General features: G+C 31.5%; 2 protein-coding genes and 1 long non-coding RNA gene across 23 annotated transcripts in view; 1 reads left to right on the top strand and 2 right to left on the bottom strand.

Annotated features, from left to right (window-relative positions):
• Positions 1-8222, bottom strand: part of LOC127725799 (coiled-coil alpha-helical rod protein 1-like) — a 36221-nt gene extending 27999 nt beyond the window's left edge. For all 20 annotated transcript variants that reach the window (XR_007993166.1, XR_007993160.1, XR_007993162.1 and 17 more), the window contains exons 1-3: positions 8166-8222; positions 986-1133; positions 172-211 (exon numbers count right to left, since the gene is read on the bottom strand). Coding sequence is in view for 1 of the 20 variants with exons in the window: in XM_052233083.1 (XP_052089043.1) it covers positions 172-211; positions 986-1133; positions 8166-8217 (240 nt within the window). In the remaining 19 variants the exon portion in view is untranslated. The remainder of the gene's footprint in view (positions 1-171; positions 212-985; positions 1134-8165) is intronic.
• A 1470-nt stretch (positions 8223-9692) lies between these two features.
• Positions 9693-24390, top strand: LOC127725797 (kynurenine formamidase-like). Its single transcript, XM_052233082.1, has 11 exons — positions 9693-9723; positions 9956-10046; positions 10897-11001; positions 15060-15108; positions 16038-16123; positions 17669-17747; positions 18262-18365; positions 19168-19246; positions 21118-21253; positions 21516-21620; positions 22137-24390. The coding sequence occupies exons 1-11, from the start codon at positions 9712-9714 to the stop codon at positions 22206-22208; spliced, it is 918 nt and encodes a 305-aa protein (XP_052089042.1). The 5' UTR covers positions 9693-9711; the 3' UTR covers positions 22209-24390.
• LOC127725798 (uncharacterized) lies at positions 11965-12976 on the bottom strand. 2 transcript variants are annotated; one of them, XR_007993159.1, is made up of 3 exons: positions 12948-12976; positions 12111-12230; positions 11965-12050 (listed from the first exon to the last, which is right to left on the bottom strand). It is a non-coding gene; the product is annotated as an uncharacterized LOC127725798 (long non-coding RNA). The 2 variants fall into 2 exon arrangements; XR_007993158.1 differs by lacking the exon at positions 12948-12976 and adding an exon at positions 12411-12481.
• Positions 24391-27073: the final 2683 nt, after the last annotated feature.

Below are 27073 nucleotides of genomic sequence, written 5' to 3'. Positions count from 1 at the left end.
ACAATTATTGTGTTGCCTGGATGTTATGTGTTGGTAAAATAATAGAAAAAAGTGAAAAAATACTCTTTGAGCTGGAAAAGCACTTCTCAAATTTCTTGAATGTAAGCTACACATTTGGATTGCTTGATCAGTATATAAAACATAATAAGTGAAACTTGTATCTTAACTTACAACTGGTGTGGGAACAAATATTGGCTTATTTTGTTCTTCCCTGAAAAAGACAAAAAATAATATGTCAATATCCGGTATTGAATATATAAAAGTTTATATTGTTTACTTTCGTTTTCAAAGTACACAAAATTGTATGAATCAATTGTTGATTAATGCTGTCTTAATACTGACATTGATTTTCAGTTTAATATTAAATAAAATGATTTGCAAATCACTGGTATCATTTCTTTAAATGTTTATATGCAGAATGCATTTAATTCATAAAGGCTGTACAGTTTCCTATATAAAAATAAGAAGATGTGGTACGATTGCCAATGAGACAACTCTCCACAAGAGACCAAATGACACAGAAATTAACAACTTAGATCACTGTATAATTGCTTACATCCACTTCATTTGAACTTGGGTGGATAGTTGTCTCATTGGCAATCATACCACATCTCCTTTTTTTAATTTTAATACCAATGTATAAGAAAAAACATCCAATGATATATATGTAGATAGAGATTAACCGTTTGTATTATGAAGTATAAATGTATTTATTTTGATGGCATTTAATTTCCACATATTGTTGTCTTAATAGGTACATTGTACATGTTGTTCAGCCTGTTCATAGGTATTTTATTTTTCAGCACAGCATAATGTTCACAATGTTAAGGATTGAAGTACTTTTGACAGCTGTGTATTTACTTTTTTTATATAAATGTTTTCATTACTTGCTATTGTTACTTTGTATTTATTTTACAATTACAATATTGAAAATGTACATCTCTGCAGTTTTAATCAATTATATGAATATTCAATTAAACTCTACCTTAATTTTTGGTTTTCAAGTTTTAAGTTCATGACATCAGTTGTTGCCCTAGCTAGCTCTTTCCAAGCATCGTCTTTTCCTATGTCTTGGAAGGCTGATGGTGGTAATAAATCTATCTTTTCTTTCTGTCCATTCATTATTTTTTGTACTGGAAAACAAAAGAATCCTTCTTACACACTGAATATACTTTTTTAGTGTTAATTTGTTAAATTTTGTGAACACTTGACATTTGAAATAACATTTTATCATGTTTATCATTGCTTCATAAAATTGAATAATTTAATTCAGACTTAGTTACAAAATGTATTTAATATGCTTCTTCTTAAAAATTGATTGAATTTGGTATCCCTTAAAAGATAAACTGATTCTACACACAGATTTGGCAATTATCTATAGGTCCCTTCTGGTCATGTAGCTCTTCACTTGTTTCACTGTGAGTGTGACTTTGAGATGAAGAACAGCAATAAAAGCACTGTTCCTTTGCTTTTTGTGTGTTTTTTGCTGTGCATGTACTAATTTTAAGTCATAGATGGATACCCCATATCCTTTGTTTTTCTATTAAGTACTTTTTCCTCAAGTCTTTAACGGATAGTTGTCTCATTGGCTATCACACCCAATTTCCTTATAATATTAGCAAAATCTCTGTCATGTTTGGTTTCATTCTGTTTAATGGTTCTGAACAAGTTGAACACTTAGACATACAACAGATACCGACTAAGTGCAAAAGCTTACATGGCCTTCAGCAAGGTGAACTTATAAGACTAGATGACAACAAAAGTCAACAAAATACTAAAAAGTTAAAGATTGGGTAACAAGATTTCTTCCAAAAACAGGGCGAGATTAGCCTAGGTGCTCGGAAAGGTAAGTATTAACTGTTTTACTAGTATCAAACCTTGTGCTCATGGCAAAGTGATGTCATAATAGGTCATATTAATATCTAGGAAAGATGTACGTACATCAGGTGAAAACTATTGCTTGGTGAGTCCCAGGACATTTTTCAAGTTCATAAGGGGAGTCTATTTAATCTTTAGGTAATTATCCCCCTTATCAGTGCCAATCATTGCTCTAAAAACACACAATTCAAAAATCTTTCCATTTCTTTTCTTGAAATTTGAGACATATGTATTTTATATTTATCAATTAAATATCTGCATAGGTATATAAAACCCTAAATACCATTTATACTTTTTTTTTAAATAGGGGAAATGAACACAGGGAAAATTGATCTATTGCAATATTTTCATGATTTATGAGTGATTTCCCCCCTTAGAGGAGTTGATCTGAATTTTGAAATTCTTTGTTGTATAAACTGAACACCTCAAAACAAGAATTCAAATGAGTTGAAATGGTATTTAAGTACGTACATACTAATTCAAACAATATAAAATTACATTAAAAACATTTATGACAATGGAAGAGGAGCATAAGCCTACATGGAGATTTTGAGAAAGTTGGCAGGTATGGTCATGATGGTACAACAATCTCCCGAGAACTCCCCAAAACTCAATATGAACTAGAGAACCAATAGATACTATCTGAAAAACTCTTTCTTATATAGTATTTTACTGTTTTTACAGATAACAAAGACTAATATTTTTAGATATATGTCATTTTTACTCAATAAATGTATAATTCAACATCAGGAATTCAATATGTGTGTTTTGTATACAACTTCCTCGTAAAACAATATATCGGACGTATTTATTCGAAAAGTTAATAACTCTATCTAAATAAAAATTGAAAAAGAAATGACGTATTAGCTAGTATATAGATTCTTTAACAATTGAAATTTGAAAAGTAAATACATTATTTGGAAAACTTTAATAAAAAAAAATGATTATTCATAAGTACTTTTCATACCTATATTTAGATACGGTTGAGTTACCAGTATCAAGATACAATTACATCCGTCATATTGTTATACAAGGAACTTGCATACAAGAAATACACATACCGGTCAACCTATGAACATGAAAATGCAGGTCATGACCTGCATTGAAGAAGAAAATCTCAGGTCATGACGCGTACAAACTTTTTTTCAGTTGAATTTAAGTATTTAGGGGACATTTCTTTATAATTGAAAAGTTTCCAAAATATGTTCACATAGTTAAGTACTAACTGGAAATAATTTAAAACTTTAATTTTATTTTTTCATTGCATAATAAGCCATTGATATATTAATGTGTTATACTTTGTCATTTCAAGCCAAGCCATACCCCATCTTCTTGTTTCATTCATAGTTTTATATCAATTCTCAAGCCACTTGTTTTAAAGTATGTATCATAATGGCAAAGTTCGAAAGGAACTCTAGAGTAGATAGGATTGACATGGTCATATATAACACCTGTTAAGATTGATTATAGCTTTCCCGACATTAGAACTCGAGGAGCCCTGGATTTCAGCAGAGTTCCTTGAGGTCGAATCAATATCCCGGATGACGTCATTCCAATCAAATTTGAATGTCAGCATATTCAGAGTAGGGGCCTTGTACTTCCGGTAATCAAGAGACCGTACTCTACAAAATTGTTTACTGTTCATATGAAACTCTTGTCAGGACTCAGGTTCTTTTGATCTTGGCCAATGTGAAGGCTGTCAAAGATTTGTTGATATTGAAATATAATAAAAAAAAAATAAACATTTAAAGCTCATGAAGGAAGTAGAGATAAAAAAAAAATTTTCAAAATAATTTTTTAATTGTTCTAAGGTCATGAAGCGAAAGTAGAAAAATAAAAAAAAGTAATATTCTGATATGTATATTTGCATTCAATTTCTTTGAGATTTAATCTTTTTACAAAAATAAACATAAAATTAAGGAGTAGATCATGTAGATTGTGAAGGTGGAAAAAAAGGGGAAGTAACTCAAATTTATTGTCAAACAACTTTGAAATAGACAAATTATTTATGACCTTAAGCTAAGGTAATTGGTATTAATTAACAGTGTGTTTGACACCAAAGCTGTCAAGTGAAGTCATGCACTTAATGGGTCACTTAATTTGACAGTTAACACAGCTAGCATTGCTAGTTGAACTTCCTGTCCAGGAAAAATTACGAATTTGTCGGTATTTCAAAGAAAATCACCTATGAAATCAGTCTAAAGGCTCAAGAATCCAGGTGAAAACGGGTCATTTTCTGAATTCCCGGGTTATTTAACGACCCAGCGGGTATTCAAAAAATCATGTGTAACTGTATGGGGTGAAATTTTCAGGTATCACCCATAGGATACGAGTAAGTTGACAGGTATGCACACAAATCAAATTCCTGAAGTTAAATTGTACACTTATTGAGTAGAAATTACACATATATCTCTAATTTATAGTCTTATTTTCAATAAAAGCAGTATTGCACCAAATAAATAGAGTTTTTCAGTAATATCTATTTGTTCTCAGGTTAATTTTGAGTATTGGGTGTTCTCAGAATATTGTTGTACTCGGTATAGCTAGAGTCGATCTTGGTAATTTCGTACAGACGGGTAATTACCGTACATATTGCATTTTGCTTGTTTTTCTGATAAAATTGAGAAATAAAGTGTGTTTTAATATTATTATATGTATAACCTTGTATGTTCACGTTTTTACGATTTTCTATCATAGAATATGTACACATTTGCCGTTTGTCGGAAAGTTTTGTTCGCTGGCGTTTTAAGAAGATGATCTCGTCCAAAAAGTCACCAGATTTGTGTAAATTTTAAGTTTTGTTAATTTAAAGTAAGAACTTTCTATTTTAATCGAAATTTAGAAAACTGATGGAAACTGAATACCAGATATAGTTTTTAATTGACAGATACTTTTCCGTGAAGTATAAGTGCAATAATTTCCAATAAAACAGACTAGAAGTGGGTGTACGGTATTACCCTACAGGATATTTTAAATACAAATGGAAGGAGTCTAATATCGTACACGTCAGCTCTTAAATATGTTAATGTTCATTAAGTGATATAAATTTTGACTTAGCTTTGCTTATATCAATGATTTTTGTTAAATAATCAAATTAATTGCAAAATAAAATAAACAGAAAAAAAAATGCATAAAACAACATCAATTCTATATGAGAAGAAAGAGGTCAAGATATATTAATTTTGATTCTATGAACCACCAGTCCGCTGCCAATTGATTTATAGAGATAGACGACGACGTGTTTGCAAACTATTCCTCCTTAATTGCGAGGGTCCTCTGTGCCCCAGTGGTCTAAGTAGTCAGTCATCTCATATATCCCTAGCCAGTCAACACTAAGGTTGTGACTTCAAACCCCGCACATGCTTGGTAAGTGTGTTCGAATATTAGTTGACTTGGACTGTCAGTTTTCCTCCCGAACAAGAAAACATAAAAAAAATACCACAAAAAGTTGTCAAACAGCTATGAAAGATGTTAAATATAGACGTTATTAAGAAATGTTCCATGAGAATTGCTGCTGGAACAATTGAAGATGATGCTTTAATTCAGGAAGACCAACCGACTTATAATTAGTAATCAAAGTGATGGAAATCACTCATGGAAAGATTGGAAGAGAGTTTGAATAATTTCAAACCATGTTTAGGTATGGTGTGGACAAAACAGAACATTAATAAAGCACTATTGCTGACAATTGCATTAACCGCAGGTCTTTAGAAGGAAAAGCAATTTTACAGAAGATAAAATGAGCTAAATGTGAATCAAATTGAATTTCGTTTAAACTGCAGTTTATATCTTAACCAAATATTGGTCCCGGTTACATGTTCAAAAAAAAATTGTGAATCAAAGATTCTTCTAATATTAAGTTTACCAATTATCCTGGTAAGACATAGGACTGACAGATAGACTTGAAGCTAAGAATTGTATTGTGTTAAAAAATAATCTAAAAAGGTTGTTTTGGGGCATTTTGTAAGTTGAAACATAGGTATACTATTTTTCTCCTCTGAGAATTGCTTATTGATTTTGAAAACAATTATCATAATTATATGACATTGAAGATTAAAAGTTGTAGAGTGTATTTTAATCAATTTACAATTTAAATATCTTTCGGCAAAGGGCATTGAAAATGTACTTTTTCAACATAAACAAATTAAAAAACTTATTTGTTGAAATGTGGATTCTTTCTTGATTGCAAAAATATATTTACACTTCTTATATTCAAATGACTTAAATTGTTAACAGACATTTGATGGAGAATAAACTAAGGAAAAAATGGTTTGTTCTTATTAAGAGTTTTATAAATGAAATAACTGTTTCAAGCCAATCACTTATAAAAAACTAAGCGAACTAACCTAAATTGTTAATTACAGATGATTATTGCAGATTTATCAAATAAATCATAGGCCTTACTTGAATACCTTTTATATATTTATATTTAGATTTCATTTTATTTTTTTGCAAAAAAGATCTTGTTAATCCTTAATTAATCATTTGTCTTTCAGACAAAATTTACAGAATCACTTTTGTAGTGTAGATCAAAAGTAATAGGCAATGAATAAATCTATCATCTCTATATATCAAACATATCTAATATATGCATTTGTGTATTCAATTATGAGGTCAAATATTTGTGTATTGAGATGCTTATTGAAGGGTCTGTATAATTATGTAAGACTGAGGTTGATTACTTATTTAGTAATGTGGTCAATATGATTGGCATTTAAGGAGGTGGGGCATTGTAATTAAGGCCCCACCTTGTCTCTGATTGTTTGGTGATCATGACAGTTGTCAATCATACTAGTATTGTATCATTACTCAATTACCTAATCAAAATGATAAAAAAGCCTGCACATCAACACACCATAAAGACATACATACTTGAATGAACTGCTCCAAAACTATACCCCAATTTTTCACATTTTACATGTGCATATGTGCACAGACATAAGAACTATAGGGAACTATATTTCAGTGCATTTTATAGATTTAGTAGCTAACCTGTGCTTAGTTACTTGTTGTTAGGGAGGCCGGTGCCTTAGGAAAGATTTAGAACAAGTTCCAATCTTTCCAAAAACTGCTGCAGCCTCTCAGCTTACAATACGGGACTAATTTGTAAAGACCAGTTTGCTCAGAGTTAGAATTCTTTTCTGAATAGATTGACATGTCTTTCTTCGGACTGAACTAGAACGATAAAAACCGGATGAAGGTATCTGTCTATATAATACAAATCAGGGTCTATATTCATATCGCTTATCAAACTTAAGTCATGCATATCACATATATCGTCAAGTTCTCGTCCTGATGTCCATGTATTATTTGCAACTAAACGTTACTGTGTGTGTGTGTGTGTGTAAAACGTTACTGTCTGAAACACAAGTCCATTATAGTCATATCTAAATTCGTGCTAATAATTGAAGCTTTAATACAAACACAAATCTTAAGACACTTGCTTTTTAGTCCTTCTTTTGCAACTTTTGCATCTATACTCAATTTTGCCAATTTATAATCAAAATAGCAGTTAATTGAGATATCTTTTGACTGTTTATTATGTTGTATTCTGTGATCAAATATACTGCCAGAATCTACATCACGACATGAAGCTTTGATACTGTGAATTTAAGTAAAGATTGAAAGACTTGAAGATGATCCTGGTAATAAATTTACTAGTCCAAATTATTTCCAAATAGCAATCCTATTTTGAATTTAATCAATGTACGGAATTACACATCAAGGTGTACGGAAATACACAACAACCGTACGATATTAGCCACAGTGACTTTTCTGTTTTCGATATGCTCATTCTCGGTATTTTACGTTGAATGGCAAGGAAAAAGTCAAATATCAATACTATCTACGAATGATCTAGTTACCGGTTTCCTTCTAAAATATTGTAGTATCAAACAGGGAACCAAATGAGATTCATTTCGGACCAAAAGTGTACGGAATTACCCGGACCGACTCTATATAAACAGATAAATTTACTAACTTTAATTAGCAAAATGAATATGTGCCTTGTGACACAATCAATCAGCAACAAAATTTTCAAGTATTTATCTACAAGTAAACAGATAATAAAATATCTTTTGAATTTTTACATACACAAATATTATAAATATTTGCATTTATGATCATTTTACATTTATGACAGGTCCAAACATGACTTTGATATATAAAAAAAGTAAATCTGAGTTAATGCCTGCATGTTTGTTCATTAAATATAAATGACTACAATAACCAATATTTAAAATAAGTATTGAATGGTTTGTTTTAACTGTAACAGCCAATTTTGCTACCTGGTGGCTTAACTGAAAGAAAATGTGACGGGGTGTTCAAATTCTCCGCCATACTTGAATGCGATAATGCGGTTTAAAACAAAATAAATTTTAAGATTAAAAGATATGATTAACTATCTAATGAATTAATTGAATAAATAAATTAAATACTTTCAATCAACAATTTAATTCTATAGACTTTCCAGCGAAAGAAACAATCGCTGATAAGCCAGGGATACGAAACTACGATTTTTAATTCTCTGGACTTTACATTCGTGTATATCACCTTCGAACTTTTCGGATCTCATCTTTATCCAACTCTGAAAGATTTTACACTTTACAGTCATCTCCAACAGCTAAGGTGCTAGTGACAAATTATAATGCATTGACCATGTATCAAAAGTCTAAATTTGATCGTATCTTTGGGATTAGTGAGTCTAAAGGAGCTGTCTTTTGATAGTGCAGAATTTTCCAAAATTAGAGGGTGTAAAATAAAATTTCATTTCTCTGATGGTTATAGTTTAATGAATCTGTTCTATATATAGTTATGTGCATTTGCCTGATAATGGCTTTGGATTCTCATTGTATATATTTAGCGTTATTCCCAATGTATTAAAACTCTGCCCCTGACAATAAGGCAGGTGTAATCTGCGAAAGTCTCGGGATGAAGTACTTTTTATTCCAATGCAGTTGGTAATAGTTTGTCCCAATTGATCTCATGATGCTAAACTATGGTAACAGCATGGATGTTGTCTGTTCTGTTCTTTGATTGGTTGAACATGTCATTGTTCAATGTTGATGTTTTAGCATAATTTTGTGATGTACGGCAGGTGATTATAAGTTTTAACTATAGATACATGTATATCTGAGATAAAAACTATCTTTCAACAATGGTACTATTAAAATAATCTTGATAAATAGCTTTTTTACTACAGAGGTCGTAAACATTCAGACCATTTAACAAGATATGTGCACGCTACATAAAAAAGATTTATTTGCAGACTGAAAGTGAAATGTCACATCTTTAAAATGAAAACAGTCAGATAAACATGAAGGTATTGAAATGGCCATTGCCCAATGAAAAATTATTTCCAAACTTGCATGTTTTCAATTTGTCAATGTTTATTTGTTCTGCCTAACAGAACTTGAACAACAGAAAACCAGGTAAATGTCATGCTGGATTGTTGTCTAATTGATAAATATTCCAAATCTCCTTTTAATCATAATCTAATAATAATTAAAAAGCTAATTAGTTAAAAAACAGTTTCAAATTTTAAAGGAGGTTTTGCTCTTAAAAAAAACAGATAGATGTTGAAATCAAATTTACAGTTCTGAATAATACCAATTAAGTTAAATTAAGATCAACAAAATATAGTCATTTAGATCTAGTTTTTCCACTAAATAGTTATTTTGATTTCAACAGCCAATGATTTTAGAAGAAGCCATTCTGCTTTTTTATCAATATGGACAATTTGCATGACCAATCAAATGACGATGGCTATAAATTAATATTGTCCATTTTATTTTGTAGGAAATCACAAAGACCATGAAGACTGCAAGATTAAAAATGAATAATGAGGTAAGAGTAAAAGTAATAGAATGGATTGCTTAAGCTTTTACTTTTTTTTTTTTCACAACCACCTGCTCTTATTTAAAAAATAAGAGTAAAACACATTTTTATATTATCAAAACCAATCATAAATCCAGTGGCAAATATTACAATTATATCAAGATGAATTGATTGGCAAAAAATTAATGGCAGTATTCTCCACCAATATTATTATAAGTAGATGGTCATCTGCTAATTTCAGGAATTAGAAAAACAGTATAGCCCATCAAAATGGACACATAGATGTTCACCAGATGAAGTTGTTAAACAACATATAATGATCGTTGCTGAAGGTAAGATCTTACTTTTGTATAGGACTGTGAAAAAAATAAAGAACTCATAATTTGTCACAAATTATCTCATTATTCATGAAGCCAAACTTGATCCATGGACATTTTACAAACAAATTTAATATTAACCGATCTACCATGCTTTTTATAATTCCCAATACCTGAATACCAGCGGCGATCATACATCTCATAATATTCCTGATGCAACTTGAAGCAGTACCTCCGAGCAAAGTCAGTTGAACATGTCGACCATTAAAACTATTACTTTGCAGTAATTTATGAGTGTTGTTGTCTTTAATGTTGATAAATTATTTCAAAAACGATGAATGCTTTAATCAGAATTGTTGAGGTTAATCAATTTTACTCAGGTGCCTTTTTTTTTTCGTCTGAGGAATTTATCAAAAAAATTAAGAAGAGGAAGATCATTGTTAAACATGTTAAACTGACTACAACCACACTGGACTACAGCCTCCTGCCTTGGGACAGGTACATAAAAAATGTAAAAAAAATTGATCTCTTAACCCTCCCATAACAATAATAAACTGGGGCAATGGTATAACAACACAACATTAGAAAAAAAAAAGTAAAAAAAAGTTAAAAAGGGCATGCTCCAAAATTTCTATCTCCAGATTTCAAGTTGATAACCATTTTTATGCTCCATTTTTCTCTACATTTAAATATTGGCTGGTATTTTTTTTTTATCTTATATTCTTCTTCTTCTTCTGTATGTGCAACTTGTTATAAGATTTACTAGTAATAGATTTTGTGGTGATTTGTTCTCATGTTCATTGCTCAATAAAACATGATACATATAAATAATTAAAGAACATTATGTTTTCTTTACCTAAAATAGAAAGTGAGAAAGCGAAGTCAGAAATAGAGTGTCAGATAGATAGAATCTATGGTGATACAGAAAGACAGAAATTAGATATCTTTGGTGCTGACACACTTCCTGGGGGTAAGTTACTATAAATAATTATCAAATGTACATTTTTTTCTTTTTATAATTATTTTTACAATTTATATTTTAAAACCAGATTAGTTACTTTTCATACTTGTGAGATGTCATTACATGACTAATTAAGTTTTGAAGGGACTAGTGGTCTGGAGTACCCTTGTGCCCATATCTGTATCTGCATCTACCTCCACAGCCAGTTTTAAGATACTGATAGACATACAACCATAGTTATACTATACCACATGATAGTGTGCTAGTCCTGTTATAAACCTTGTCATACAACCATAGTTATATCATACCACATGATAGTGTGCCAGTCCTGTTACAAACCTTGTCATACAACCATAGTTATACCATACCACATGATAGTGTGCCAGTCCTGTTACAAACCTTGTCATACAACCATAGTTATACCATACGACATGATAGTGTGCCAGTCCTGTTACAAACCTTGTCATACAACCTTAGTTATACCATACCACATGATAGTGTGCCAGTCCTGTTACAAACCTTGTTATACATCCATAGTTATACCATACCACATGATAGTGTGCCAGTCCTGTTACAAACCTTGTCATACAACCATAGTTATACCATACCACATGATAGTGTGCTAGTCCTGTTACAAACCTTGTTATACATCCATAGTTATACCATACCACATGATAGTGTGCCAGTCCTGTTACAAACCTTGTCATACAACCATAGTTATACCATACCACATGATAGTGTGCTAGTCCTGTTACAAACCTTGTTATACATCCATAGTTATACCATACCACATGATAGTGTGCCAGTCCTGTTACAAACCTTGTCATACAACCATAGTTATACCATACCACATGATAGTGTGCTAGTCCTGTTACAAACCTTGTTATACATCCATAGTTATACCATACCACATGATAGTGTGCCAGTCCTGTTACAAACCTTGTCATACAACCATAGTTATACCATACCACATGATAATGTGCCAGTCCTGTTACAAACCTGTTATACAACCATAGTTATACCATACCACATGATAGTGTGCCAGTCCTGTTACAAACCTTGTCATTCAACCATAGTTATACCATACCACATGATAGTGTGCTAGTCCTGTTACAAACCTTGTCATACAACCATAGTTATACCATACCACATGATAGTGTGCCAGTCCTGTTACAAACCTTGTCATACAACCATAGTTATACCATACCACATGATAGTGTGCCAGTCCTGTTACAAACCTTGTCATTCAACCATAGTTATACCATACCACATGATAGTGTGCTAGTCCTGTTACAAACCTTGTTATACATCCATAGTTATACCATACCACATGATAGTGTGCCAGTCCTGTTACAAACCTTGTCATACAACCATAGTTATACCATACCACATGATAATGTGCCAGTCCTGTTACAAACCTGTTATACAACCATAGTTATACCATACCACATGATAGTGTGCCAGTCCTGTTACAAACCTTGTCATTCAACCATAGTTATACCATACCACATGATAGTGTGCTAGTCCTGTTACAAACCTTGTTATACATCCATAGTTATACCATACCACATGATAGTGTGCCAGTCCTGTTACAAACCTTGTCATACAACCATAGTTATACCATACCACATGATAGTGTGCCAGTCCTGTTACAAACCTGTTATACAACCATAGTTATACCATACCACATGATAATGTGCCAGTCCTGTTACAAACCTTGTCATACAACCATAGTTATACTATACCACATGATAGTGTGCCAGTCCTGTTACAAACCTTGTTATACATCCATAGTTATACCATACCACATGTAATGTGCCAGTCCTGTTACAAACCTTGTTATACATCCATAGTTATACCATACCACATGATAGTGTGCCAGTCCTGTTACAAACCTTGTCATACAACTATAGTTATACCATACCACATGATAGTGTGCTAGTCCTGTTACAAACCTTGTCATACAACCATAGTTATACCATACCACATGTAATGTGCCAGTCCTGTTACAAACCTTGTTATACATCCATAGTTATACCATACCACATGATAGTGTGCCAGTCCTGTTACAAACCTTGTCATTCAACCATAGTTATACCATACCACATGTAATGTGCCAGTCCTGTTACAAACCTTGTTATACATCCATAGTTATACCATACCACATGATAGTGTGCCAGTCCTGTTACAAACCTTGTCATACAACCATAGTTATACCATACCACATGATAATGTGCCAGTCCTGTTACAAACCTTGTTATACATCCATAGTTATACCATACCACATGATAGTGTGCCAGTCCTGTTACAAACCTTGTCATACAACCATAGTTATACCATACCACATGATAGTGTGCCAGTCCTGTTACAAACCTTGTCATACAACCATAGTTATACCATACCACATGATAGTGTGCTAGTCCTGTTACAAACCTTGTTATACATCCATAGTTATACCATACCACATGATAGTGTGCCAGTCCTGTTACAAACCTTGTCATACAACCATAGTTATACCATACCACATGATAGTGTGCAAGTCCTGTTACAAACCTTGTCATTCAACCATAGTTATACCATACCACATGATAGTGTGCCAGTCCTGTTACAAACCATGTCATACAACCATAGTTATACCATACCACATGATAGTGTGCCAGTCCTGTTACAAACCTTGTCATACAACCATAATTATACCATACCACATGATAGTGTGCCAGTCCTGTTACAAACCTTGTCAGTGGTTGTCTGTAGTTATATACTGTAAACAGGCAAATTTTAAAGGCAGTAATATTTTCGCAGTAAGAATTGAAACAAGAAAATAAAATGACCTCAAAAGTTTTAAGGAAAATCTATTCATAAGATGAAGACCATACATGTACATATATGAATAGGATATGTAGAGGACCACTGTATAACACCTATTTTACAGATGACAGATAAATACCTCAAATCATAACTGTATTTCTAAATGAAAAGCTATTTTAGAGAACATAACTTTAACTCAAGTTAATAATATTAACATGGAAGACATCTCAAGCATGCAGACATTATGGACATTGTTTTTTAAACAACACTCCTTATGAATATGTAAATGACACCTGTCAATCAGTTTTAGAATTATTATTTCATTGTATCTGCCACACATCTGATCTAAAGATGGATTAATGAATCCTGACAGCATTGTATTCACTCTTAATTAGGTCTTCTTTTCTGTTTATTGTGTATGTATTTTTACAAGCAAACATGACATAACTTTTAATCTACTTTAATAACATTAATGAACCAACAAAAAAGATTTCTAATTGATTTTATCACTTGATTTACGATACATGTAAACCTGTTTACTTTCTAAATCATTTATGAAAATATTTATATAGGCCACGGGGATATCTCTAGTTCAAAACGGTGCAAATTTAGATAATGTTAATAAATCCCAAAAAAAGATGGCGTAAAAATTTCTCTGTTTATAGTATTCATCATGTTTTTATACCCCCGCTTTAAAAAAGTTGGGGTATACTGTTTTACCTCTGTCTGTCTGTCTGTCCGTACGTCCGTCCCATGAATATCTTTCGTCGCATCTTTCTCTGGAACTACATCATAAGGATTTCTGAAATTTGGTTTCAGGGTTTATATAAGTCAGCTATACCGTGTGATGTGTTTTCAGATTCATCACTCAACAACTTCCGTTTACCGAACACTTACATATTTTTACACTATTTAAATTATCCAGTTGTGGCGGGGGTATCATCAGTGAGCAGTAGCTCGCAGTTTCACTTGTTATTTTTGTCATTTGGGGAATTGATGGCTCATATCTCGTGTTTTTTGTAAAATTTATCCATTACTTTTCAGGGGGACTCTGACAGAGCTCTATTATTGAAACCAATATTTAGTTCTTTAAATGTCAAAGATTTATTAACAATTAAATAACAAATAGGGGTGGTGTACCTTATAAAATTCCCCAAGTGTACTACCAATTCCGTAGCAAAATGAATTGCTATTTTGTCAATTCATTATATATTTCTGATTATTATAAAGATTTGCACTAAGTCTTGAATATTTTGCAGATGCTCCTATATTTTTATATATACATGGTGGATATTGGCAGATGATGGAGTAAGTTGCTATTCACTAAGCTACCTCCCTGCTAATAAGTTACAGTAACAGTATTAAGACTGAAACCAGAAATAATACATAGAAAAACCTACAGCTCCATGCAGAGGTTTTCTTTAAAGCAACAGATATTGAACCAGAGAATGGTATATGTTTAAAATGGAGGAGATGTGGTATGGTAGCCAATGAGACAAGGATGTAAACAACCTTATACAGGTCACCATATAGCCTTCAGTAATGAGGAAACCCATACTGTATAACAGGTCGCCATATAGCCTTCAGTAATGAGGAAACCCATACTATAACAGGTCACCATATAGCCTTTAGTAATGAGGAAACCCATACTGTATAACAGGCTTTAAAACACTCCTGAATAGCAAAAAAAATATCCGAAAGGGACAATTAACATCCTGATTTGTGTAAATAACATTTGATAGGAGAAAAACAACCCTTGCAGACCTCAAATTAAAAACAACCACTGGACTACAGGCTCCTGTCTTGGAACAGGTACATAAAGAATGCGGCAGGGTTAAACATTTTTGTGGGTGCTCAATCAACCGTCCTCTTCCCCTAGCTGGGATAGATGTGAAACTGCACAATATTAGAACATACTAAAAAAATCAATTGAAAAGGACTTGACTCAAAAACAAGTAACAAAATGACTTTACTGTTATATAACAGCTGAACCGTTACTCCCTGTACTTGTAATTTACAACTTTGTAGCATGTGTTTTAAGGTATAAGGTGACTTTAAATCATAAAGTCTATTATAAATGATAACAGAAATTAGAGGTCAAGTAAAATATCTGTATAATAAGTTTAAAGGCAACATGATTGATCTCAAGATATCTGTAAATCATAGGATTTGTCAATTACTTTTAACATGCAAAGAATTATGCACAGGTTGTAAACAATAATGTTTTCTTGTTTAAGTCGAGAAATTTCAAGTTTTATGGTACGTCCAATCTGTAAGGCGGGAGCTGTAGTAGTTGTTATTGGATATGACCTAGCACCAAAAGGTAGGTTAAAAATAAAAAAACATTTATTATTCCAATGCTTTAAAATTTATACTATTGATATGGGGGTAATGACAAAAATATTAAATTAAGTATTTTTTAAATTGCTTTATTCAACTGCTAGCTTTATTTCACATTTTAATCAAAATAAATCTGTAAGGTTTAGAGCAGCATTCTGTAATTTACTAAAAGTTTTATATCCATTTCCTGAGCCAGCCAAAATGGAATATTATAGTAGTAATTAATGGGTGCTTTCATAATGGCCCTGTAATGTGTCCAAGGTCTGTTATAATGGTCGAGGGTGCCTGTAATAGCACAGGGCAACACCGAGGGACATTACAGCCTCTGAGGCCATTATTACTGACTGAGGACAAATAACAGGGTCAATTTGAAAACACCCATTTCTTAACACTTTTATCAACCAAACGGTCAATGTGTAATATTTAACCAAGCCAAATCAATTTTTTTTTTTTTTAGAAATTGTATATAATTATACCAAATGCATATTAAAAAGAAACTTTTAAAGTGATGTGATGAAATAACATGTAAATATAAATGTAGTTTTATTGTTGTCCTATTCAAAGCAATTTATGGCATACAAAATACAAGATTTCATTCTGGATTTTTAAAACTAAAATTAAATAAATTGATAGACATCATGGAATGTATTGTGTAATTATTAACTTGACAATTGGGTCAAATATGTCATTATTCTTTGGAACTTTCAATTTCTTGATGTTTCTTTTCCCCAGAAATGTATTTGAATTGATAACAACTGAAAATCTGTTATAGCCCTGATTATTCATAATGGCCCCATGTTATTCATAATGGCCCTTTATTAATGCCCTGTTAGTCTGTAATAGACCGGTTTCGCTTTTATTAATAAAGGGGCTGTTTCATGCATAATGCACTAAACTGGTTAATACATGTAGTATTATGTCATCTATATGAGAGCAGAAAACAGTAGAAACCATTATTTCAGTTTTAAACTCCCATCATTGCTTAAGAAGGAATTTTTGGCCAGAATTAAAATGTTTCAAGATATTTTATAATGATTTATAAAAATTGTGTTTAGGAAGATTGTTATATATAGATTCTTACATTGATACCAGTGGATTATCGGATTTATCCAATCGAGATAGTTAAATTATCAATTTTAAAGTCTGAGCCATGGCGAGGACTTTAAAATTTATAATTTAACTATCGAGATTGGATAAATCCGATAATTCACAAGTAACTATGTAAGAATCTGTTTCTCTAATAATTAAAAAATACATTTTCATTTTTGGTTAAACCAAAACCCCCTTCGAGTGCCTTCCACATTTCACAAAGTTGTCAATTTCATTAACACCTGTTAGCATATTTTGAGCTGATAAAGGTTATGACCCTTGAATTCATCCAATCATCTTCTGAGATCACCGGCAACCACACGTTGATTAAATTTTTTTTATACAATGAGTGCAGAAAGGTATAAATTGTCAAAGTATTAGAGAAATAAGGTTTCATTGCAGGGTTCAATATAATTTTCATCATACATATTTCTTTCAGTGTCCATTTCAGAAATAGTCAACCAGTGTAAAAAAGCTTTGTCATATGTATTTAACTTAGCTTCACATAGAGGGTCCAGGTATGTAATAAAATAAGAAATTTACTTACTTTCATTACAATAGACGCTATGCATTTTATTTATACAGTCAAACTATCTAAACCAAATCCAGCATGAACTGTAAACCTTTACTGACCAGAACAATAAATACCAGTATTCTTTAGAAAATAGAATCTGAAGAATGAACATATGTATAATCAGATGAGAATCCAATACTGAAGGGACTAAAGGTGTAGTTATGACAGTATCCATTGTAGCTGCCTTATTGTTGAAACATTTGTAGAATAAGAGTTGTCATAATAAAGAGTTTTATGTGGGCACAAACCATATCCTTTCGATATAAGCTTATGTTCTTACTGATCAGAATGTTCATATATCAATAATAGGATATGGGGGCATATACATCAATAGGTAAAGAACACTACACACAGATAAAAAAACTCGTGTGAGTTGATTCAATAATGTCTTTGTATTTCCTTTGATAAACACAAAAATATTTAAACATAATATTACCATACCTAATTTGTTTTTACAGTGGAGTTTACATTGGTGGACATTCTGCCGGAGGGCATTTAGCAGCTATGATGCTATCTGTTGATTGGATGTCTGAGAGTATGCAGTCTAATTCAATGATAAAAGGTAGGCTGTAATTGGATGTCTGAAAGTATGCAATCTAACTCGCTGATAAAATTTAGGCTGTGATTGGATGTCTGAAAGCAGTCTAAATCACTGATAAAAGATAGGCTGTGATTGGATGTCTGAAAGTATACAGTCTAACTCACTGATAAAGGTAGGCTGTGATTGGATGTCTGAAAGTATGCAGTCTAACTCACTGATAAAAGGTAGGCTGTGATTGGATGCCTGAAAGTATGCAATCTAACTCACTGATAAAATTTAGGCTGTGATTGGATGTCTGAAAGTATGCAGTGATTTGATATCTAAGTGTATGAAGTCTGACTCCATGATAGCCTGAGTTGATTTGATCCTTCATGGACCTTATCAGAAGCAGAAAGATGGATAAAAGATGCACACTTTTTCAATGGTGTCTTGAAGTTATTAGTTCTGTATAATTTAAGTCTTCATTGTGGATCATTATCAACTTGGTAATGTATTCTTTCTTAATTCATCTTTAAATTGTTTACTTTAAAAGCAACATCTCAACCAAGATTTAGCAGTACTAAGACAATTAAACAATGTTATATGGTACACAGATTTTGTCTGTCTACTGTCTACATGATAGTTAGAGCCTTGTTAGGGACACATGCCTCAAGTAATGTTTGTTCTCATCTATTTGCCAACATTGAATTTAAGAGCTGAATGAAACAAATTCTTAACCAAATCCTTTTGTTATAAAAAAGTGAGTCAAAAATAATTTTAAGCACTAACAGTTTAATTGTTGAATATTGAATTTTATTTAGATTAAGACTACTTTATTTTATAGGTGCATTATTAGTGAGTGGTATATATGACCTTCAACCTTTAGTAAATACATCTGTAAATAATCCTCTCAAAATGACACAGTAAGTTATTTAATCTGTATAACTGTATATAAATGATATGCATGTAAAGGAAGCAAGGGTCAATTGAATTCTTCCGATGAACATATCTTCACTAAACTATAAAAGCATGCTGAAAATGAAGACTTCATAAGACATTTACTTGATATATAGTATTTGGCAAACATTAAAAATGTTTCAATTGTCTTAGAGAAGAAAATATATGAATCAGTAAAAAATGGATAAAAGATTCAAGTTGCCTGGTTGCACAGAATGTTTCTGAAACAATGAAGAATTATCTATAATGAACATTTAGATATATGGAAATAACAAATGTCAAAACATGGGAAATAAATCCATAAACATTTCCTTAATGGGAGGTGCTTAACTTCAATGAGTATGTAAACTTTTTGTGAAGTTTTATGGGGTGTTAGTCCAAAGAAATTGGCAGGATGAGGAAATTCTGCTGTAAAATGTATTATATCCCAAGTTTGGAAAAAGTTCATCAAGACATTCCATAAAAGCAGCTAGACAACTTCAATATAAATATAAATATGCAGTGTTCAACCCAGGTCATTGAACATTCTATGAAGTATTGCCCATATATTTAAGTTGTCACAAACTTCAGAGATATTTCAGAAAAAATAAAAGGAAAAGCATTGGTAGGCACATTGTTTAAAACTCACTCTTCATGCATGTTTGGAAAAGAAATTTGGATGTTAACTGTCGGCAGTGAAAGAGGGTCTTCAGAAATACTGTGAAACTGTTTACTTGCATAGTGGTATTAACACATATGTGGATTCTAAAAAACTCTAAAGAACTTCTGGATAATTTCAAATCTCGATCTTTCTCTGTAATTAATTCTATCAAAACCTTTGATTTTTCAACCCCGTAAACCACCATTCCCCATGTGAAATTAAAAAAATTGTCTAAAAGAAATAATCCACAATGCTTTTCATTATAAAAATGGTAGCATACACTATAAATTTATTACTTTGGGATATCATAACGGCAAATTTTGTTAATAGTGAAAAAAAGGTAAAACATGCTACACAGAGGAACAAGTGATCAGTATGCTGGAGTTTCTTATTGACAAGTATTTGTTGAATTTGGAAGTTGACTTATTCAGCAAATTGTCGGCATTCCTATGGGAACGAACTGTGCGCCTCTCCTTGCTGACCTCTTCTTATTTTCATATGAGTCGGAGTTCCTTCAGACACTTGTCAAAAACAAGAAGATCAAAGAAGCCAGATCATTTAATTTCACATTCAGATATATTGATGATGTTCTTTCCATTAACAATCCAAACTTTTCTGATTGGGTTCCAATAATATATCCTCCAGAACTAGAAATTAAAGAAGCAACAAACATGGCTTCCTCCCCCTCATTTTTGGACTTATACCTCGAATTTGACATAAGGGGTCATCTCAGTACCAGAATCTATGACAAACGAGACGATTTTAATTTTGAAATTATCAATTTCCCCCACCTTAGTAGCAATATACCAACTTCACCTGCATATGAGATATACATTTCCCAACTCATTCGGTATTCAAGAGCTTGCAGCTGCTACTCAGACTTTATAAAAAGTCACCAGTGTTTGAGCAGAAGGTTGATGAACCAGGGTTATGCCAAAGAACGTCTCATCCTTTTTCTAAAAAAGTTCATAGGAAGATACCAAGACCTTGCTGATTAATATTCCGTATCAACTTCACAAAAAATACATGATGGTCTTCAAGTATAGATTCTAGGTACTGACGTTGTTTATCATCTTATTTACGTGTTATAGCGTTCTTTTATTTGTCTTTGTAAATTATTAACCTTTACTGTTTAGTCCATTTTTGGTAATATAGAATAGAATTTGGATCAGTGTAGCAATTATATCTATTATGCAGGGAAACAGCTTGGGAAAACAGCCCATTGAAACATTTAGACGCAATAAAGAAAACAAGTTCTCATAGGCACATTATTGTAGCTGTGGGGCAGCATGACTCACCAGAGTTCAGACGTCAAAGTCAAGAATTCCAACAGGTTTGTATACACACATTCTCTTAAAACTTGCAGAATAGGATCTTTTGATTACCTCAAAGTAGCCTACAAAAAATGTATATAATTTATTTGTACTTAGTACTAAAAAATAAAGGAAAACTTGATAAACCTTTTTTTCACAACCTTTTAGAACCATGATGATCAATTTGGAAAAGAAAAATGTAAAAAAACAAAAGGATTGTAGTCAACTCAAATAAAATATAAAGTTATGATGATTATACATTAATTTTTGTATGGTTTGTAGAAATTAAAAGATGGTGGTTTATCATCCCAATATGTTGATGTTGCTGATACAGATCATTTTAATGTGGTAGAAAATCTACAGAATGAAGATTATGAATTATTCAAAGTAAGTGAAAATATATACCATAAGGAATATTACTTTTTATATACTAATAAAAAAGAGATATGGGGTATATATCAATGAGACAGCAATCTAACAAAACTATATGGCTAAACAAGATTAATTTTTAGTACAGAAAGAAAAAATCATCTGTATTTATATATATATTTTAAACATATTCAATCCAGTGATTTTTTCTCGTTGTAAAGTATTCTTTACATGTCTGTCAATCTTTTTTTCAATGTGTTGTTGCCTGAACAAAGTCTTCAATTCTTGTTAAAACCACTTTCAAGTTTAATGATGGGTTTATTTCATCTAACCCTTTTCACTTTGATAATCAGAAAAAGTGAAATGTGAAACTTTTTTTCTTTTTTGGGGGACAACTGATAAAAAAAAATCACAAAATTATTTCCTTGTCATTTTAAATTTAAAAAAAATATACCAGTGTATTTTTCCAAGTTCTTATGGACTGTTTTTTTTTTTAACAAAATACATGTATATAGTAAATATAACTGTTTTTAGGAACTGATAAAGATGATGAAGTTGAATATTAATGATGTAGTTGATGATATGGCCAAGACATCATGTAACTGAAACATTTATAGACACAGTATAGATATTATCAGGATATGAACATTCAATGGTTGTTATAAGTACCTTATGTATTGTTAATTCTTTCACTGTAATTAGTACACATTTTTGTACATTTAGAATTGAGAATGGAAACAGGTAATGTGATTCATATACTTTTGTGTTCAAAACAAAAGCATATTATTTTGTATAAAAGTGCTACATATTTGGTACTGTAGTCAGATTTAATTTTTATGGCAGTTTTGAATCAAGATTTCTGGTGGTTTATATACTATTGTTATATTTGAATTTTTATATTACATAAAGAATGTTATGCATAATTGTGATCTTTGAGATTGTTCAGAATGATTATAATTCACTTACAGATGAAGTCTTCCATTATATATTGTATTACATGTATAGTTTGAATTAAGAATTTGTATGAAAGCTTAATGTATGACTGTTATAGCTGAGATTGACAGCCAACTGATTATGTTAGTTAAATGTTCAAGTTATAGAAAAATAATTGATAATTTGTGTTTACAATATTACTTATGTTAATTGGACCAATACCAGATATTTATAAGATGTGTATTACAAAAATAAGACTTAGTAGTCATAATTTGGCTATAACATGTGGCCATTACTCTGCAATTTTTAGAAGAAGAGACTCTGTCTTTTTGTAATGATGACATTGAAGATGAGATACATTTCATTTTGAAATGTCCTACATATCAAGGTTATAGATCTTATTTCATTAAATTTTATTATTGGAGAAAGCCTTCAATGTATAAATATATACAATTAATGAATTCAAATGATTAGAGAGAGCCATGTTGTTAGGTAAATTTATATTTAAAGCACAGATCTGACATATTCTAATATGTTTCACAATACCTTCTGCTATTCTATATATACTATGAGTATTTTATATTGTATGCCTATAGTTGATATGACTTTGGTTAATAAAAGTAAATATTTTTTATCATAAAAAACCCATCATGATCTTCATTTTCTAACTATTCACTGTTATGAGTGTTAATAACAAAGAAAAACTGAAAACTTGTGGGTAATTTGTTTAGGCTGATTACATCACTGAATTGATGAGACCCTATTCTAGATGGGATCTGTTTCTGATTTTAAAAAAAATAGTGGAAAACTATGTATGAAATGTTGGTATTTATTTATTCATATTTGGTGCAAAGTGGTTATAAACAACCAGATGTTATATTACAGAATGCTTCTTTACTTGTTCTTTTTTATATATATATATATATATTGATTTTTGTTTATGCCTTGATAATCATGTTTTTTTCTTATACATTAATCATAGAACAGTATATCTAATATACAATTTATTTTTTAAACCAATAATTATGTAATTGTTGCCACAGAGTGTTTTTTGTTGTTGTTGGTATTCATCAAATGATCACATGTAGAGTAGATATCATTATCTCCCCCATTTGAATTTTATATATAAGTATGCTCCCATTTAGATACTGAACAGAAGGAAATTTCTCTACCCAATTAAATTGAATTACTGCAGAACTTTTTGGAAGGTAATTTTCCTTTCATTTTACTTTAAATATGTCTATAGAAAACAATGCACAAAAATGAAGACTATAGAAAACAATGCACAAAAATGAAGTCTATAAAAAACACTTATATGGAAAATGTTTCTATGTCCAGTAAATATTTTCTTTTCACAATTTCAAAGTGTTTGCTCTGATAATACATGTAGCTTCATATTACACATCTTTCATTGAGTAAGATATATTTTAGAATGCTTAAACATTCCATATATATATTGTTAAAATATACTTTTTCACTCATTTGGTCTTTTGGAAAATGTTGTTTGTGCTGTTTTTAGACCCCTCTACCAAGAAATTTGTTTTGCATGCACAAGTATAAAAATTGTGGTTTTTATCCAACGCAATCATAGGTTTGAACGTTGTTTTCAATTTTTAGACTTGTATATACATATATATATATATATAAATATTCAACCATTTCCACATTTAGCTTGTTAATTGTATATTTTACAAGTCTGTAAAACAGCATTAAATCTATAACTTGCATTTAATGTGGCTCATATATTAGCCACTGGGCATGTATAAAGAATGATAATATATAATGAGAGCTTTTATACTTAATAATTAATAGAATACCTAAAAGTTACAAAAAACTGAATAAATATAAAAATATAGATTCAGAGTCATTCATTGTATTCACTTTAATGTGACATACTAGTTTTCCAACATAAATGGCTGTTTACGTAGGATGTATCACTGGTGAAAAATATTGTACCGTTTCTCACATACATTGTAGATCAGGATCATAATGAATAAATGGAGACATGGTATATACCAATAAGACAGCAGCTCAACAGCAAAAAATAACCAAAAAAATATTCAGAGGTCAACATACAGTCTTCAACAATAAACAAGCATCCTTTAAATATGTCAAGCTCTAGATCATCCCAAGTTTACATATGTTGTGAATAACAGAAACAATCAAAGATCTGTCATAAACACAGATAGCTTAATTTCATTAATGGAATGAATTATTTTGAATAACTTGCACTATGATAGCACAAAAAGTGGTACATGTACACCCCAAACTACAAGACTAACCAGTGATTTGTTGTCTAACAGTCCTATATGTTAGACAAAGCATCTAGTTTCCTTGTAACAAACTAATATTCACACCCAAACTTACAAAATTTTAAGCTTAGTTACTAGTAACTGATCAGATCTCTTTTGCATTTTATGAAAAGCCCTTTAATAAGGTTTCCTCTGGTTATTGAGGACTGTTTGCTGGACAGGCATTCCAGCTGTTTCCGAGCAATAACTTGTGAAACTTTGAACCAATGATTTTCAAATTTTAATATGTTATTGATAATAAAATGGAGGTCAAGTTTGATATTGACGATTTTTCTTTTCCCATTCAGGAGTTATAGTCCTTGATTGATTGGAAAATGGCAATCAATGATCAAGGTTGAAGTTACGTGAGTAGGTCTGTTTCTCAGATACTATATGTGGGATATGGGTTGATAATTGTCTCATTGGCAATCATACCACATCTCCTTATTTTTATATGGAATGATTGTAAGAGGAACATGTCATTCTGGCAGATTTCATCTGACCTTGACCTCATTTTCATGGATCTTTAAAAATGTTAAGTTTATCTGATACTTGTAGTAAAACCTTTATCTCTAAGACTTTCAACATAGAATCAATGCTCAGTGAAACAGACGAGACATTTCAGCGTGTGCACTCTTTGTTATATTTTAATATGTCACTGAAAAAAAAATGAAGTTTGAAATTGACAACTTTCACTATTGCCTTTCAGGAGTTATGGCCCTTAATTGCTTTTACTATGACCCATATAAACGGAACAACAAACTTGCACACGCTGAAATGTCTCGCCTTCTTTTCTAACCATTGATTTTATGTTGATAGTCCTAAATATAAAGCTGTACTACAAGTAACACATAAGCTTAACATGATCCAAGAAAATGAGGTCAAGGTCCGATAAACCAAACGAGAAATACATGTACACCTTACAATCATTCAATAAACCAAACATAGTTGACCTATTACTTATAGTTTCTAAGAAACAGTCTTAACCAAGAAAACTTAACATTGACCAATGAACCATGAAAATGAGGTCAAGGTCAGATGAACCATGCCAGACAGACAAGTACACCTTACAATCAATTTATGCATTAAATATAGTTGACCTATTGCTTATAGTATCTAAGAAACAAACTTAACCATGAAAACTTAACATTGACCAATGAACCATGAAAATGAGGTCAAGGTCAGATGAACCCTGCCAGACAGACATATACACCTTACAATCCTTCCATACAACAAATATAGTTGATCTATTGCTTATAGTTGAAGAAAAACAGACCAAAACACAAAAACTTAACACTGAGAAATGAACCGTGAAAATGAGGTCAAGGTCAAATAAAACCTGCGAGACTGACATGTACATCATAAAATATTTCAATACACCAAATATAGTTGACCTATTGCATATAGTATTAGAAAAAAAGACCAAAACTCAAAAACTTAACTTTGACCACTGAACCATGAAAATGAGGTCAAGGTCAGATGACACTTACCAGTTGGACATGTACACCTTACAATCATTCCATATACCAAATATAGTAGACCTACTGCTTATAGTATCTGATATATGGACTTGACCACGAAAATTTAACCTTGTTCACTGATCCATGAAATGAGGTCGAGGTCAAATGAAAATTGTCTGAGGGGCATGAGGACCCTGCAAGGTACGCATATACTAAATATAGTTATCCTATTACTCATAATAAGAAAGAAATTAACATTACAAAAAATGTTGACTTTTTTTCAAGTAGTCACTGAACCATGAAAATGAGGTCAAGGACAATGGACATATGACAGACGGAAACTTCGTAACATAAGGGATCTATATACAAAGTATGACGCAACCAGGTCTTCTAGCTTCTAAAATACAAAGCTTTTAAGAAGTTAGCTAACGCCGCCGCCGCCAGATCACTATCCCTATGTCGAGCTTTCTGCGACAAAAGTTGCAGGCTCGACAAAAACCCAGTATGACGTTATTTGATAGGATTATTCCCCTTTTCTATATCTACCATCTGTACAAGTATAATTTTAAACCAACTAAGTAAAATCAAGTTACATTCTGGAAACACATTTTTTTTACAAAATATTTTATTTTTGGTAACAATGACCTTGACCTTTGACCTTATGACTCCAAAATCAATAGGCTTCATTCCCTTCCCTATATCGTTCAACCTTGAACTATTGACTCTCAAATCCATCAGCTTCTCCCCTTACCTATGTCTTCCATTTATGTAAGTCTGTTCCAATGAA

Source organism: Mytilus californianus, unplaced genomic scaffold (assembly GCF_021869535.1).
Source record: "Mytilus californianus isolate M0D057914Y unplaced genomic scaffold, xbMytCali1.0.p SCAF_15, whole genome shotgun sequence".
NCBI lineage: Eukaryota > Metazoa > Mollusca > Bivalvia > Mytilida > Mytilidae > Mytilus > Mytilus californianus.
The sequence above is the reverse complement of the archived record's forward strand: the minus strand, read 5'-3'. Positions and strand labels throughout refer to the sequence as shown.